General features: G+C 40.2%; 2 protein-coding genes across 17 annotated transcripts in view; one reads left to right on the plus strand and one right to left on the minus strand.

Moving 5' to 3' along the window:
* The window catches only part of HNRNPAB (heterogeneous nuclear ribonucleoprotein A/B), a 30,489-nt gene that overhangs the window by 11,117 nt on the left and 3,015 nt on the right, over window positions 1-16,357 (minus strand). The window contains exons 3-9 of one of the 8 annotated variants that reach the window (XM_065029907.1): window positions 15,503-15,671; window positions 15,260-15,418; window positions 14,712-14,843; window positions 12,847-12,955; window positions 12,601-12,753; window positions 12,438-12,522; window positions 9,329-10,909 (exon numbers count right to left, since the gene is read on the minus strand). In XM_065029907.1, the coding sequence (XP_064885979.1) occupies window positions 12,452-12,522; window positions 12,601-12,753; window positions 12,847-12,955; window positions 14,712-14,843; window positions 15,260-15,418; window positions 15,503-15,671 (793 nt within the window). In that variant the 3' untranslated portion in view covers window positions 9,329-10,909; window positions 12,438-12,451. Of the gene's footprint in view, window positions 1-9,328; window positions 10,918-11,856; window positions 12,183-12,437; window positions 12,523-12,600; window positions 12,754-12,846; window positions 12,956-14,711; window positions 14,844-15,259; window positions 15,419-15,502; window positions 15,672-16,357 lie in introns of those variants that run through there. The other 7 variants (XM_065029905.1, XM_065029906.1, XM_065029904.1 and 4 more) reach the window with 7 other exon arrangements.
* On the plus strand, window positions 713-13,423 carry PHYKPL (5-phosphohydroxy-L-lysine phospho-lyase). Of its 9 annotated transcripts, none has more exons than XM_065029898.1 (13): window positions 713-864; window positions 2,587-2,705; window positions 3,506-3,665; window positions 4,392-4,466; window positions 5,297-5,384; window positions 5,473-5,589; window positions 5,809-5,891; window positions 6,155-6,380; window positions 6,633-6,787; window positions 7,298-7,387; window positions 7,592-7,722; window positions 8,156-8,212; window positions 13,080-13,098. In XM_065029898.1, exons 1-12 carry the CDS (start codon window positions 806-808, stop codon window positions 8,206-8,208), a joined length of 1,356 nt encoding a protein of 451 aa, XP_064885970.1. In that variant the 5' UTR covers window positions 713-805; the 3' UTR covers window positions 8,209-8,212; window positions 13,080-13,098. The 9 variants fall into 9 exon arrangements, 7 of the variants coding, with proteins under 7 accessions (XP_064885970.1, XP_005503498.2, XP_064885973.1 ...); XM_005503441.3 differs by lacking the exon at window positions 13,080-13,098 and adding an exon at window positions 9,646-9,832; XR_010466123.1 differs by lacking the exon at window positions 13,080-13,098 and adding an exon at window positions 9,646-9,832 and having other exon boundaries at window positions 7,592-8,212.

Below are 16,357 nucleotides of genomic sequence, written 5' to 3' on the forward strand. Positions count from 1 at the left end.
CTAATCCCAACTACTGCCTATCCTAGGATTGGCTCTTAAGTAATCAGTCAGGTCTACCTGTCTGTCCCTGACCATACACAACAATACAACAACATTGATTGTTTGGTTTTAACTTTTGCTTAAATAGTGAAGCATGTGTTGAACAATTAATACAGTCATAACACCTAGACTACCACCTCAAATTATTTCCAACTGTAAAAGAAACTTCTCCAATGTGTATTTCCAAATACAGTTATGATATAGCTGTAAGAATGATTCTGAAAAAAAAAAACCTCAAACCCATGTTATTACCCTCTGAAGCGGCTGGTAACCAGTTGGGATCCGGGCTGCTGTGACACCCGTGGTGCAGGCCCATGGGGTACAGTTTCCAGCCTTGCAGGACCCCACCTCTCCCTCATTTGTTGGATGAGACCTCAAGAGATGAAGTCACCACTCTTGATGCTGTAAGTGAAGAGTCCAGCCTTGCAGCCAGAGGAGCCTAAAAGCCCTGGTGAGTTACTGTTCCACTCCTTGTGACACCAGCCTGCCTAAAGGGATGGGTTTGGGGAGCGGCTGGAGGTCGGGCTGGTCTCTACGATAAGAGCGGCACACTGTGACAGTGCTGCTAGAGCAGACACATGCGCAATGCCCGTTTCCCTGTGTTGCTCCTGCTAACAGTCACGGTAAGGGCACTTTTTTAGCAGCACTAATCGCTACGGCCGTCACTCCGCTCCCGAACACAAGGCGGCACCAGCTCTCCCGGGCAGCGCTCCGCCCTGCGGGGAGGCGGCACCGCCCGGGCCCCTCCGAGGCGGCGAGAGCGGCCATGAGGCCGGCGCAGCGCTCCCGGCAGGAGACGCTGGCCCTGCGGCGGCAGCTCATCGGGTAAGTGCTGCGAGATGAGGAGGAGGAGGAGCCGCCGCCACCCCTCGGGCAGGGGAGAGCGCTCCGGCCGGGCTGCCCGTCCCGCCGTCGGGCGCTTGACGTGTCCGCAGGGCCCGGCCCCCGGTTGGCGGCCCCGGGCAGCCAGCGCGGCAAGTCCCGGCTGCTCCGAGCCCGGCACCGCGATTGCTGCCGGGGCTGCAGGAACAAGTTTCCTGCCTCGCCAGATTTGCAGGGTTAAACTAGCAACATCGTGGGGAAATTTGGTGGTATGAGCCTGCAAAGCCTGCTTCTACTAGTATAATTAACAGTAATTAGCATTACTTAAGGAGTTTCAGAACTGAAGTATAGAAGCTGTATGTTATCTGTGCCTGTTCAAACTTCCAACGGCTCAGGAAGCATCTCCCGGCAGTTCCGCTGGGAGCAGAACCGCTGCAGGCTCAGACCCTTAGGCTGACCTAGTATTAGAGCCTTTCAGAAAACCTTCTCTTACACCTAAAATATGATAGAATTAACAACATGTCTGCCTAATTTGGCAGAACTAAGCATAAGATGCATTTCCAAACTTCCAATTACTTGTCTTTAACTAACCTAAAAAGTTTTTCGTTCTATGGCCTGCATCCAGGAATGGCAGCAGAACTTGCTCTTACATTTAACTGGGAAGGCTTTATGTTGTACCTTATACACTGAAAAATCAAGGCTACTTGAATCTGTAAACTGATGATGTAATGAGCCCAGAACTTGGACTGAAAGTAAATGCTGGAATTAGAATTGTGCCATTACACAAACCTGAAGAATAAATAGCTTTTGGTGTATTTTTTTGTAACTGGGAACAAAGACCCGGGCTCTGTAAGAGCTTTCTTAGCATCTGTTGAACAGTCAGTATAGCTTTACCAAAAAACTGACTTCTATCATTCTACTGCCAGCTCACACAGAAAGTACAGGATTCCTGTAGGGGAGGGAGAATGAAACAGTGTCTTATTTTATCATTTGTCCTTTTGTTGTTGTTGTTCATTTGACAATGAGTTTGTATTCATGGTCGATTTTTTTTTTCATAAGCAATCTTTTCCTGAATGAAGCATGAAAGTTTGGAATTTGCCCTCAGAGTGAAATCTCTGCAACTCTTACTTAGGCAGACGTGTTTCCATTTTACTTGTTTGGCAATTTATTTTAAAAATGAAACAAATACACAGAAGTAGACCCAGCCTTATAAAATCATTCAAGGTTTCAGCTAAGGTTAGTAAAGCTTTATACAGAACTACAGCATACTGTCTGGAAAATCAGTACCTTGGCAAGAATAGCAAGAATATAATAAAAACGATCACAAGGTAAGAGACACCAAAGAGAATTTCTAGACCATGAAGGGCAGACAGTGTAGACAGTAAGGAACTGCAGTTACTTAAGACCAGATGAAAGTCCAAAGGTGAAGCCCTGTCTATGTGCTGTACCTAGATTACTACTGAAGGATTCTCAGTTCTGGAGTGTTTTAAAATTGCCTGCAAGTCTTAACTAAAATGTGACTCTCAAGTTAGAGCAGGAGGCCTGTTCTCTTCCCCACCCTAAGCTTTAGTTTAGGGGGCAGGAGCAGGATGACATCACGTGTCAGCAAACCGGGGAAATGTCTTTCTCTTGATTAACTGACTGAACTCACAATGTTACCAGCAGAATAAACTGCAACTTTTAGAATTCACTAAGATTTATTTTGCTTTCTGATGCTTGTCACAGCTCTTCTTGCAAGCTGTTTTTTGCTAACGATCCGGTGAAGATCGTAAAGGCGAAAGGCCAGTATATGTACGATGAGAATGGAAGACAATACCTTGACTGCATAAACAATGTTGCTCATGGTAAGTTAAAAGTCATGTTACTTGATACCATGTTTTTCTACGCAGGACAAGGAGCAATCAGTACTTTTTACCATTGTTGTATTGTGTTGGGGAGCCTCTGTTTAATTGGGAAAGTGGAATGAACCATTCTTGAGCCTGTAGTTTGGGAAACTACGGTTCACATTTGAATTTCTGTGTGCCTGAGTGTGCTTTTCAGACTTGCTTCCTGCTCTGTCTTCCTAGAAATGTACTTGTCTTGAAATTTACAGATTTTCCTTCCCATGAAGCTTAAGTACTTAACTGTAAAACTAACAAACATCTTAACAGTTGTGTTTATAAAAGTTACTGCTGAGCCAACAATCAAAGGGCCGCTGCTCAGTGTGCGGCCTTAATTTTGTACTAGTAGCTGCTGCTTTCTTACAGTATTTGCCATCTCTCTAATTGGTCGGTGCTGTCACATTAATAATTCGATCATAAAGCTTACCTGTATATTCCCAAACCCCTAAATTATGTTTATGTCTAAATCAAAGTATCAAATTAGACGCTATTTGCTTTAGCATATCAATTTCCAGTTTTAACTGCAACCCTTAAAGTACAGTAGCAATGTCAAACTTTTTGAGGGGATAAAATAGTTTTTAGAGAAAGCTTACAATGTGTACTGACATTGCCTTCTGTGAAAAGTATCACTAATGCCCTACTGATGAAATACAATCATCAGTAGTAGTATCTCTGTACTATTAGAGAAATAGAAGTTAGTATGTGAATGAACACCGTGGGTAATGTGCAAGAACTCTCAAACCACTCTCCACACTCTCTTGCAGTTGGACATTGTCACCCCGATATAGTAAAAGCAGCCCATGAACAAAATCAATTGTTAAATACAAATTCTCGTTATCTTCATGACAACTTGGTCGATTATGCAGAACGACTTTCAAAAACACTACCTGCAAAGTTATGTGTCTTTTATTTTTTGAATTCTGGGTAAGTCATGTGTATTAGAATTGATACTGCGTTTTCACTAGGTATATACAGACAAATATAATACCTTCTTATCAGCAGTCAATTGCATGATCTGGTGTAGATGACTAGATATTGACAAAAACATGGTTTGGGGTTCTGGTTTTTGAAGAAACTGTAGACTTTTAGAACTTCAGTGACTCAAAGTTGAGGTTTAACAAGCTCTCTATCAGGAAACTAAACTAGTGCTTTATTTAAGAGGGGGTTTATTCTCTTTATAAGGCCTTGGACTGCAAAACATTAACAAATATTTACGATGTTAGTTTCTGGTCTGACTTCTTGACTGTGAATTACATTTAATAACGATGCATATTTCTGTTTTGAGGGATGTATTCCCAAGCAAACTACAGAAAACCCAAACAAACAAACAAACAAAACCACACCACCACAACAACAAAAACCAAACAAATAAAAAACCACACACACACACAAAATAAACAAACAAAGCCACACCACACCAAACCAAAGCCACCTGTTTCCGAAACAGTTTCTGTACTTCAGTTTTTTATGATGGACTGTGTTCTGGTGAGCAGTCCTACCTAGTGAGTGCAGATTACTGCAGGGTCTGTGAGTAACATTCATCCAGTTGTGTCTGTTCTTTAGCAACACAAACAACACTGCAAGGCAAACTAGAATTTCAAAACTCAAGACATCTGGATTTGAAACACCTATTGAATATTTCAATTGCAGATCTGAAGCTAACGATCTTGCCCTAAGGTTGGCACGACAGTATACAAAACATGAGGATGTTATCGTTCTAGACCAGTAAGTATACTGGCAATTTTATTTACTGTGGGGCACAAGTCTCAGTTTTGGTCCATGGTCAGAGCATTTCTGAAGATCTCTCGTCATAGAAATATTTTAATAACCAGGAAGTTGAGGGAAGTAATTTTTCCCCCTGGTCAGTATTTTTTCAACACCAGCCCAGAGAACTGTGTTGAGTTTGGGCTCTTCAGTACGTGACAGACATGGACATAAAGGAAGGAGGCCAGCAGTGGCCGCCCACCATGGGCAGGGAGCCACAGGTTCGAGAGGTTAAGAAAACTGGATTTGTTCAGCACTAAGAGACAGCTAGAGATCTTACTGCAACCACAACTGTCTGATGGGATGGAGCAGAAAAGATGGGAGCCAGGCCTGAAGATATATGGTGACAGAAAAAAAAGACAACAGACTTAAGTTGAAATCTGGGGAATTTTCATGAGACATAGGCGAAAACTCTTCTACCATGAAGCAGGTCAAATATTAGGATGGGATGGCCAGAGCCATCATTGGAGGTTATTCACAAGTAGGCCAGACACATCCCTTCCCATCATTCTGCAATCTTTTAATACTGCTCATGATTCTAGTCACTGGTCCAGGCAAAGCAGTGGCAGGGAGTACTGTCCCTCTGCATCCCTTAGAGAATCACAGAATTACAGTCAAGATGTGGAAAATTAAAAAAGCCAACTGCTACTAAGCTGATTGATAGAGCTGTTCTCATCTTAAGTGACTGTACTCCCACCAGGTGACAGAGCCTCACTACTCTTCAGCTATCAGTAATGCTAATCTTTGATAATCAAGAAATTACTGTTTAGTTCTGCTAATTGTTTTTTAAGTGCTTACCATGGACATCTGACAACCTTGATTGACATAAGCCCATATAAATTCAGAAATCTAGAAGGACAAAAGGAATGGGTCCATGTGGTATGTATTTGAGCCTCTATCAACTACTTGTACGTTTAATTGTCTTATTTACGATATACTGAATATAGAATACTGTTCCATTGCACAGGCTCCTGTTCCAGACACATACAGAGGAGTTTATAGAGAAGACCATGAGGATTCAGTAACAGCCTATGCTAATGAAGTGAAAAATATCATTGAACAAGCACATAGGAGAGGCAGAAAGGTAAAAAGTTATTTCCATAACCATTTGTCTTGAGAAATGAGCACGGCTGTCAATGCCATTCAGGATTACTGAGCTAAGTGGTACGGATTTTTCTAAAAGCAAAGATCACATAATCATGTAAGAACCATCCAATGACAAAGAGCTTACTAATTGTTAACACAATTTCCACAACTTTCTGTATTGTGTTCAAACATTACATGCATGCTACATATGTTTCAGATTGCTGCATTTTTTGTTGAATCTCTGCCAAGTGTGGGTGGTCAAATCATTCCACCAGCAGGCTATTTTCAGAAGGCTGCAGAGTAAGTGGTCATTCATTATCTTAACTTTTAAAATTTAACATACTTGCTGAATATAGATGATAAAGAATTTATCTGCCTGCTTCAGAGTAGAGGTCTATAGGCAGGAAAACAGCCTCTGCCTTCATGTTAGAATGTAAACTTTGTATAGCAAAGACCTGTTTTTAAACACATGGTACAGAATATAGGCCCACACAAGTTTCTTTTGGAAGTTTGCAAATGCTTTCTGTATGTTCTTAAAAAGTAAACGCTATGTTGTATTACAGGCACGTGCACAAGGCAGGAGGTGTCTTTATTGCTGATGAAATTCAAGTTGGCTTTGGCAGGGTTGGCAAGCACTTTTGGGCATTCCAGCTTCAGGGAGAAGATTTTATACCCGATATTGTCACTATGGGGAAACCAATAGGAAATGGGCACCCTATAGCCTGTGTCGCAACAACAAAAGAAATTGCAGAAGCATTTGCAGCCACGGGAGTAGAGTATTTTAATACAGTAAGTAAGCTGCCCAAACTTTCCTTCTCTACAGGAATCTGTGTATTAATATCAGATATTCATGCAGTGGTTTTAATCATCCTTATCACACACAGTTCTGCTGTTTGTATCTTTCTAGTATGGAACTGTTCACTGGTTCCATCTGATAACAATGGCAGTATGCTCATTCTATCACTGAGGCTACACTTTCAGTGACAAGATTACATCTTTCTTTTCTTTCCATGGCTATGTATGTCCCTTTGCTGAGCTTAGTTTGGAGGAAACCCTGTTTCATGTGCAATCGGATTAGCTGTGTTAGACGTGATTGAGAAGGAACAACTTCAGGCTCATGCCCTGGAAGTAGGCAACTTCTTGATGAAGCTACTCAAGGAGCAGAAAATCAAGCATCCCATCATTGGTGATGTCAGGTATCAGTGCCGTGTTTATATTTTCAGCTGCTTTTTGTTTGGTTCAGTCATAAACAACTCAGTTTAACTGATAAGGTTTTAAGAAAGTCATGAAATCTGTGTTTTCAGCAAAAGTCAACAGCCTGCTGTACCTTAGATTAAAACAAATTTGAGCTTATCAAAACAGTGTGATGTACTTTGCCACTCAAAGTCAGTACTGGTTTATTGATTTATTAGTAGCTAAAGGAATTCACTTTCCTGTTTGAACTCGTACTTCAAGTGTATGAAGAACAGAATTAGATGGATGGAAAAATATATTCAATATGTCCTACACTGCCATTCTGAGCAGACAGAAGTCTGTACTGCATTACTACATTTATTCAAAACAGCAATACCTTTTCTATCACTAGCCAAGTGTCATGTAGTTCTCATGCAGCAAAGGTTTGGTCTCACAAAAACCTTCCTCAATTTTTTAGTTCACATATAGTTTCTTCCTCTGATACCAACTGACTATTTTTATTTCTTTTAAAGGGGTTCTGGCTTATTCATTGGAGTGGACTTAATCAAGGATCAAGCAGAAAGGACCCCGGCCACAGCAGAGGCAGAGCTTCTAATCACAAGGTACAATCATGTAGCTGCTCACTGTGCAAGGCAAGCACACAGTTACAAAGTAACCTTGCCACTCAACAGTTGTAAAAGATAGCCAACTGGCAGAAAAAGGAACCAGTCAGTGCAGAAAGGCATTGTCTGGACAGCCTGCATGCTCATGCCTTCATTTTTTCAGAGCTACATGCAAAGGTAAAGAATTGTTATTGCTCTTTCCAGACTTAAGGAAGAATATATTCTACTGAGTACAGATGGGCCAGGAAGAAATGTGCTTAAATTCAAGCCCCCAATGTGCTTCAGTATGGAGGATGCAAAATTTGTTGTGGACACAATGGACAAGCTCCTAACAGGTAGATCACAACTGCCTCAAAGGGAGTTGCTGTTGGGCTGCCTTAAGTCAAAGCTGAACTGCTGAGCCTGCTTTTTGGAAGTGCTAGAATAGCACCAAAATAGTAGATGCTGAGCACATAGGAAAATTAGTCTTAGTAAATCAAGTTTAGCCTTCACTTCTAAATTATTCTGTTTTCAAGTTTTCAAAAAAAATTTACTCCACAGATGCACAAGCCTTTTAAAGTAGCTTTGCTCTGGCGGAGGTTGAAGTGTCTATCTGAATAAAGGCAACTGGTAACAGCTGTCCAAATTTCATTCTTAAAAGCCGTATCTGTGTGCATTTGCCATTTAGCTTTTTATATAACTTCTGCACACTCAGTATTAGCCAAGTTAGTCCAAAAAACTTGTCTCAAAGTCATCTGTTTTCTCAATGGTTGCTTATTCTCTCTCCAGATATGGAAAAAGAACACCTGAACCAACAGAAAACACGCACTTGTTCTACCTAAGCAGGTATTTATCTATATTCACCCTTTACTATTTAAATGCCAAGGTTCCCAAATGTAACTTCACAGGCATTGTCACTGGCAGTAGAGCAGGATCACGTTTCCTCAGAGATGCTTTTATTTGAAATTAGTTTGCAGGAATTTCTGGCAATCTAGAAGCATGGACCAGACTTGTGTACATCTGGTATTCACATCTACCCTCTCTCAGAGGCTGACACTTCAGTAATGCTGTATGTATTCATTTGTTTGCAAGCCAGGTTCCAACATGTCCCAGAAATGCTCACCACTAGAACATGCTGCACTTGTCTGGGAAGCTGTAAGAGTTTAACCCTTGGCATGCAAATGATATGCACATCAAGACAAAAAACATAGTTTTCATGCTAGCTGCTCAGTGCCTGAAGTCTCCAGACAGAAGCTGCTGCAGCTGCATACACTGTCTAGTTAGTCAGCTGTCTAACTACTACTTAGCAACTCTCTCCTTAACTGCCCTGAAGTGCAGAACACCCTACATTCTAAATGCCACGACCTAGGAACCTCCACTTAGGCTAACAGCTTTATAAAGAGCTATAAACAGGACTTTTACTACTATACCTCCTGTTTTACTTAATATTTGACTTTGAAATAGTATGCTTCCAGTTGTCTTGAACATTTTCACTACTTCAGAGGATCATTTCAGGTTCACAGCTGTTATCTCCTGCTTAAGTATAAATTTATTGCTATACTCAGAAGTTTGTGGGCATTAGTAAGACTCAGTCCTGTTAAGTCTTCCAAGCCTTGTAAATCTTACTTTATGTTGAAATCTCTCTATAGCTTGCTTACAGAGAACATATTGCTGCCGCTCATTTTGCCACACATCCATGAGCACCATATACACTTAAACACCTCGATAAAAACACCCTTTGTACTTCTTCAGCCTACTCTGACAAAGACAACCAAGTGTTTTTTTAACAAAGTGGCCAGTGAAACTCCAGGTACCTGGGTAGGAATATACCTAATGTAATCACAGTAAACAATATAATCATTGGTGGCCTCAGCCACCATAGTAGATTCACAGTGCTGTGGCCCTGAGCTCAGGAGAAACATGCTTTTAGTTCAGTGCAATATTAGTATAGCAGGCACGAGAAAAATGTGTTAATATTTTATTGAGCAAGTTAATGGAAAGACATACAGCTGTTCGTACTTGTCTGAGAACAGAAAGATTACTCAACAGTGCCAGTTTAACTTGGAGGCCTAGTGACTAAATGTGCTTGTCTGCAACCTAAACTAAGCAAGAAAAATGCCTTTTTTTTCAACAGGAAACCAAAAGTGCAAAAGCCTCTTACTAAGTACAGTACTAGTAGGACACTTACATATAATGTAAGTGAAAATGAGGCAATGAAGTTAATTCCTTTTGATGATGCTTTGACAAAAAAAACCTATAACACTATTTTCTTTCTATAGGTTTCAAACAACGTTCAAGATTTACTGCTAAGAAACATTATTCTACCATAATAATGCACATTAATCTTCATCCTAGCATGTCTTAGACCACATAAGTTACCTTTCTTTGATTTTGTTATTTTCAGTTATCATGTTATTAGTAAAAGCTTTAATAGAAATAATTTTACAAGAGCTTGTTTTAACTCTGGCAGAAGTGTGGAATTGGCTTTTATTTAAAACAGCATATCTAAACCTGATTATAAAGGAATATATTTCTAGTAGCTGCTATAAACTACATCTTCTAAATTCATGCTTTTTCGGGTTATGATGCTTTTAAAATGGGTTCTCTTTATTTTTTTATATCTGCTGCTACCTATGCAGACACCATTCTAGATGCCAGTATATCCAGTCTTCCCCAGGCTCTTCCAACCAGTTTCCATAGCCCGTTTCATAACAAGGTCCCTAGTAGCGCTATATTCAACAGTCTCAGTGACCAGATGAAGTCAAAAACTTCAGTCCCAAACTCATAACATCAAATGCACGAGGAACAGACAGCTGAGGGCCATGGCACCCAAACCAGTTCTTACCAAGTATTCTGTCCTCAAGAAATATCCAAGTAGGATTAGTAAATTAAGAGTAAATTCCAGCCATAAGCAACAACCTTGCATACAAGCCCTTGCTTTCACCAAGTAATTACATGTTCTTCATATCACAAATCTTTCATGCAAAAAAGAAAGGGAAAGCCAGCTCTGCATTTAAGTACCTCAATTTCTGCTTAAGGCCACATCACCTGTCAAGGAAGCATTACCTGAGAACCTACTTCAAAAAACACCAACATCACAGCCAACTGACAAACTATTGCTAATACACTAGCCAGAAGTATTGCAGCAGTATGGTCCTGACACACACAAACTCCCTGTTGGAGGGCAAACTGTTTGCTAGAAAAATATTCTGCTATCCCTCTTACTTCATAAGAGAACAACTAAAAGGATGCAAAGCAGTAAAGCATTTCCATTTTAAATGTTGAGACAGTAATACTTTTAAATACTGTACTCGTTTGTTTCAGTGGTCTGCAATTTTTTATTTACAAGTTGAGCATTAGGTTACATACTCCAGCTATAAAACTGTCATGTTAACTATCAGATTTAATTTGATTTTCTTTTTTTAATACTCAAGATTTCCACTTAACCCCAGAGAAGTCTTAGAGACTTCTAACTTGACAGCAAGTTTTTCTTTCCAAGAAGAGCCAGCAGGGAGCAGTATATTATAGTCTCCACAGGAACAGCTGTATCCCTTGTTAAAAAAAAAAAAAATTAAAGGTCACTGCAACATATGTTTGTCTTGTCTTAGTTACTTGGTTTGATTCCACTTCTGGTTCCCATTTGTTCAAATACAATTTATTACAAGAAAAAAAGTCAGATGATTTAAGCTCTAAAAGGAAAGTAAAAAAACTGATTACTGCAACAAAGTTTAGAAGTTTACTTTGTGCAACATTTGCTACTTACTAATAAATCTGAGATGTGGACTACTCTGCAGCAAGTCAGGCAAATCACATGCTAGTTATTGCCTTAAAATAGTGGTAAATCAGCCAACAAAGGAGAGTTTATTTCTAGCTGTTTACTCATCTCTAGAGATATCTTGTTGGTTTTACTCCCAAAACTTTAGTGGAAGATCTTTAGCCCTTTTCAGGCTGCAGGAATTCAAACTGTGCATTGGTAATTGAATGTCTGTCTAACCTGTCTCTCAGGGCAGGTACATGTACTGTTAAAAACTTTTAGAAAAGTCTCCAACTCAAGATAGTGAAACACAAAGGAAGTAAAGTGAGCTTCTTGCACACCTCTTGGCTTCCTCCCGCAGTGCTGTCTAGACTCTCTAAGCCCTCACTGACACCTATGCCTCTGGCTCCTCCTAGCAGAGCTCTACAATGCAGACGCTAAGACGGTTATGCTGAGCCTCTGTCTTTGACTACAGAACACAAGCCACCAGCACAGCCTCCACAACAGCTGGGGCTTTCCACCTGAGTGCTCTTCCGTAACCTCCAGGCAGAGTGACTGCAGTTTTTAGCTGCCACTTAACTGCAAGTGAGCACAACTACCACTACAACCTTCTAGTTTTAAGATTAAAAACACTTAAGCACAACTCTTCATCTATCAAGGTACTGCCATGACCTAAGTTCTGGGAACAGTATACTGGCGTTTTACTAATACATAAGCTGAAGAATGGCACAGGACACTAGATTACGCCTTTTTTATTTCAAAAGCTAGGAATAGCTTCAATATTCATGTCATGGTGAATCAGAACACATGTAAAATACCTTACAATACATTAGATTCCAAAAAGGTACCAAAAAGTACAGTAAAATTAACACTTCCATTACAGGAAATGTATGACACAAAAACAATACAAAATAAAAAGGTGGAAAGTGACACTGGTTCCCTAAGATGCATCTCATTCTGTACAACTGGAGTAATGCAGAGTCCATAGTTAACTCCAAGAGGCAGTCCCTAGATGCAGAGCTGCAGCTTTAAGCAGACCCTCAAAATCTGTTTCAGTTTAACCTATTAATAAAATCATTAATTAATATCTTCAGCAATGCTGAAGTTTACACACCACACTGTCTAGACAACTAGTTATCTGTAGGTATTAAACATGTAAAACATTTCCAGGGAGCTCTTCCAAGTAAGATGCACATTTAACAGGCCATAGAAATTTATTGTAAAGTTAAATTTGGTACAGAACTGAAATATCCATCTACAGCATTGTATACAAAACCTATGCAGTCATTTTCCAAAAGAGACCATGCCACTGCATACCTGAATAAGTTTGATCAATATGGCTTGTAGTTATTCTGATGACCACCACGTCTTGGTGTCTTCCCATAATTTGCACTGCCTTGACCTATGAACAAGAGAACAAATGCATTAAACTGCTAATTAGTTATGCTTGCTTATACCCAATACAGTTCTCTTTACTTACTGTAATCATAGCCTGGTCCATATCCATAATACCCATATCCTGAATAATCATAGCCTCCATAGCCACCATAACCTTGCTGATAGCCGTATCCTTGATTCCCATAACCCTGGTTCCAGTAATTGCCATAACCTTGATTCCAATTTTGACTTTGAGCTATAGAAGGGAAAACCATCCACAAAATCCCATTTTAGTACACACAACTTATTTAGAATGTGTCCATACTAAAGTAGTGTGTGCAGTACTTACCGCCGCCTCTTCCACCTCTGCCTCTTCCTCCATAGCTACCTCTTCCTCCACCACTACTGAACTGTTGCTGCTGATATACTTCTTTTGGCTGTGCTACCTTAATCTCGCACTGAAAATAAAAAAAAGGAAGAGTATGTATACTGTCTTATAGCAGCAGTACCCAAGCCTAACCACCTAGGAAAGCCAGGTTACTCTAGAGGCAAAGGAGGTACATGTGCTGTGTTCCATCACAGGACCAGGACTAATGCATATCCAGAAGCATCCGATTTATTGTGCCACCTGGACAAAAGTTAAGTCACTGCTGGCCACACAAAGCAGGCCACTGCTTCTGGAGTATTTTACACTGTCTATTCCCTACCACCAGCTTCCTCACAGAAGAGAAGGTGAGTCATTATTGACCACACAAAGCAGGCCACTGCTTTCTAAGTATTTTATACTGTCAATTCCCTACCACCAGCTCCCCTGTGGGAGAGGTGCTGAGGCCACCTCAGCAAAGCCATTGCTCCTGCAGGAGCCCGAGACAGCCCTCTATCCTGGCATAACCTCCAAGAAGAGGCTCTTGTTATTGGAATTCACCTGGGCTGCACTGAATGAACAAGGCTCTGGGAAATGCACCAGGATGAGTTTTCCTGGCAGACTTCATACACCCTATACACTGAGCACCTGTGTTGGACTGTACAGTACACTTAACAACACTTGAAATCGTCACTTATCTAACAGCTAAAACCAATGAGAATTGACATTTCCCAGACAGGTTCCCAAGCTGCAGTTCAAGCTGTCAGCCAGCTTCCCACTTCCTGAATCTATGCAGTCTGAGAAGAAAGCTACTGCTGCTGTGAAAGAACAACTCCCAGTGATAGCAGCACCTGAGCAAGCCTGATTTGGAATTCTTCACACAGAAGCTTTAAGGTAACCTGCTTTTTTTATTCTATCGACACAAAAACAAGCCATATTTACAAGATACACATGTATTACTTATTTCTCAGCTCCCTTGGCACATAAACTTTCATTTCTCTTGAAAACAAACTTTATTGCTAACTAGAGGGCCTTGCCAACTACCAGTACATTTGCCAAAGTTTCTTCTGTGCTGTGTCAAGACCAGTCAAACTAAGTGCAATTGAAGTCACCATGTCAGAGTATGACCAACTGCACTAGGGCTCTCAAGTTAACACATGGTCGCACTGACCATGGAGCAATGGAAGGACACCTCCAGCCAGCATACATCATTTGCCTCCAGCCCTTGCAAGCTTGACACATAAGCCTCCACTAGCCATTCCCACAGAGAGCAATGTCAACTCTTCAGAGCACCTCACACCACTTCTACAGTATTGCACATAACCAGCTGACCAGGTGCAAGTTACCCTAAGTACATATTTACTCTCTGCATCCTTTTATTGGGTTTACATGACAAAGTTTTAGTAGCAGGCGGTGCTTCTGAGTGAAGACACCAAGCTGTCAGACAGAGCCAGTTCCAGCCAGCAGCTTAAAAAGTTAGTCTATAATCCTTGAATTTTATATACAAGTGCTCTATGATGAAAATAGTTAAGCATCTATTGAAATAGCTTACAGTGCCAGACTGATACATAAATAAGACAGTTTTTCCCACACAAATTTAATAAATGCAATCAGAGGCTTTACATACAAAAGCCCCTAGAACATAGCAAGTATTAAAGCCACAAGAATTAGTAAAAAGCCTTGGTAACCTCTGTGACTGAACTTATGGTAAAACACCACTGTGGTAAACTGAAAGCTGTCCTTATCGTAATTTTGGTACCCTGAGATCACAGGTCTACAAAATCCTTTTCATATTATAGATGCTGTGGTATTAAGAGCTTGAACAACAATTGACAAGTCAAAGTTTCTACCTTGCTTCCACTGACGTTATGGAATTTCTTCTCCAAAACCTTCTTCACTGGATCCTCTTCCTTGAAAGTGATGAACACAAACCCCCTCCTTTTGTTGGTCTTTGGATCCATTGGAAGTTCAATTGCTTCAATCTGAGGACATTAAATACTACTTTCAGATTTCCGTTTTAGTGAAACAGTTAACTGCATGGCATTTGGGACACTAAAACGGTCAGTTTCCTATCTATGCATATTATGCAACACTGAAGTTGCAATATTCTTCCTACACTAACACTGGATTTCAGACCAGAAGTTTCAATTTTACAATACTTAAAACCAATTTTAACATAAGACAAAACAGTTTGAATTAAACACAGGGTATCTAACTAGCAATGGAAGCGCCTAGCACACTATGTGTCTTCCTTGCACTTAAGATGGGAAACCTCTGGACCAGTTACAGAAGGCTTAATACACCTGAAGTTAATTTAATTTGCAACTTGCAAATTATCAGTAAACTAAACAGCAACTGGAGACTATGTTTCAGTATTTACTAAGGTAACATTACACACCTCTCCAAACTCTCCGAAGTATTCCCTGATTTTCTCTTCTGTGGCTTCTGGGTTAAGTCCACCAACAAATATTTTCTTCACTGGATCCTTTTTCATTGCCATGGCCTTCTTGGGGTCAATTAGTCGTCCATCTAGCCTGTGTTCTTTCTGTTCCAGAACCTGAAAGATAGTTTGATATGATTAACCCAAGCTGAAAAGTTTCCCTGAGAAGTTAAGAATCTGAAATGTGAATCTTAAATTCACCTTTTCAACACTCCCAGGTTCTTTGAAGAGAATAAATCCAAAGCCTCTGGATCTTCCTGTGTTAGGGTCCATCTTTATCGTACAGTCAGTTACCTCACCAAATTTGGTGAAGTAATCTTTCAAGTCTTTTTTGCTTGTATCCCAACTGAGGCCGCCAACAAACATCTTCCTGAAATTTCAAAGAGATAAAGCTGTTTAGATTCACAAAATACTACAGAAAAGCACACAGAGCAAAATGCTCATAGTGGGACATACCTCAGCAGTGTTGTCAGAAACAGGACAAACTCTTCTAAGCTAAATGCTTTTACATCTTGTCAAAAGCTAATGATACTACAGGAGTGCACAAGAATACACTCTCTTTTTGAATGACACAATGCATCATAAAGTTTATTCCAAACTATAAGAAGCAGTAAAAATTGCCCCATTATATTATTCACAAGTAACTTACATTCTTTCAACAGTATTTTGTTATTTGCAACAAAGCAGTATTGATTATAGAGTACTGCCAACTCAGTTTTTGGAAAGAACCTAGGATCATTCCTACCATTTTAAAAACATTCAGGATAGAATAAGGCATCAAAAGCAAAATACTTGAGGCTCTTTTAGGATGTGGACAAATGGCAGTAAAAATTTTAGTCCTACAACTGTTCTGCAGAATTTAAACCAGGTATCTACGACCTTCAAGAACAGTCACATACAAGAGCTGAGACTTTGGACCTCCCTTAACTATGTTGTGCATTTCTTCCTGCTTAGTTACAGAATCTAGTTCTATCTTCACAAGAACTACAGGAGTTATCTTCACTATTAAGTCTTTACTTTCATGAAAGGTAATACAGTACTTCCCTGCCCACTTTC

The sequence above is a fragment of the Columba livia genome, chromosome 14 (assembly GCF_036013475.1).
Source record: "Columba livia isolate bColLiv1 breed racing homer chromosome 14, bColLiv1.pat.W.v2, whole genome shotgun sequence".
In the NCBI taxonomy this organism is placed as follows: domain Eukaryota; kingdom Metazoa; phylum Chordata; class Aves; order Columbiformes; family Columbidae; genus Columba; species Columba livia.

What these genes read in the sequence shown, in the direction of transcription:
- PHYKPL (XM_065029898.1), top strand. Translation starts at nt 806, where the DNA reads ATGAGGCCGGCGCAGCGCTCCCGGCAGGAGACGCTGGCCCTGCGGCGG. An exon ending in GATGTTATCGTTCTAGACCA is followed by an intron (nt 4,467 to 5,296) that starts GTAAGTATACTG and finishes TTGTTTTTTAAG; the next exon opens with TGCTTACCATGGACATCTGA. An exon ending in AAAAGGAATGGGTCCATGTG is followed by an intron (nt 5,385 to 5,472) that starts GTATGTATTTGA and finishes TCCATTGCACAG; the next exon opens with GCTCCTGTTCCAGACACATA.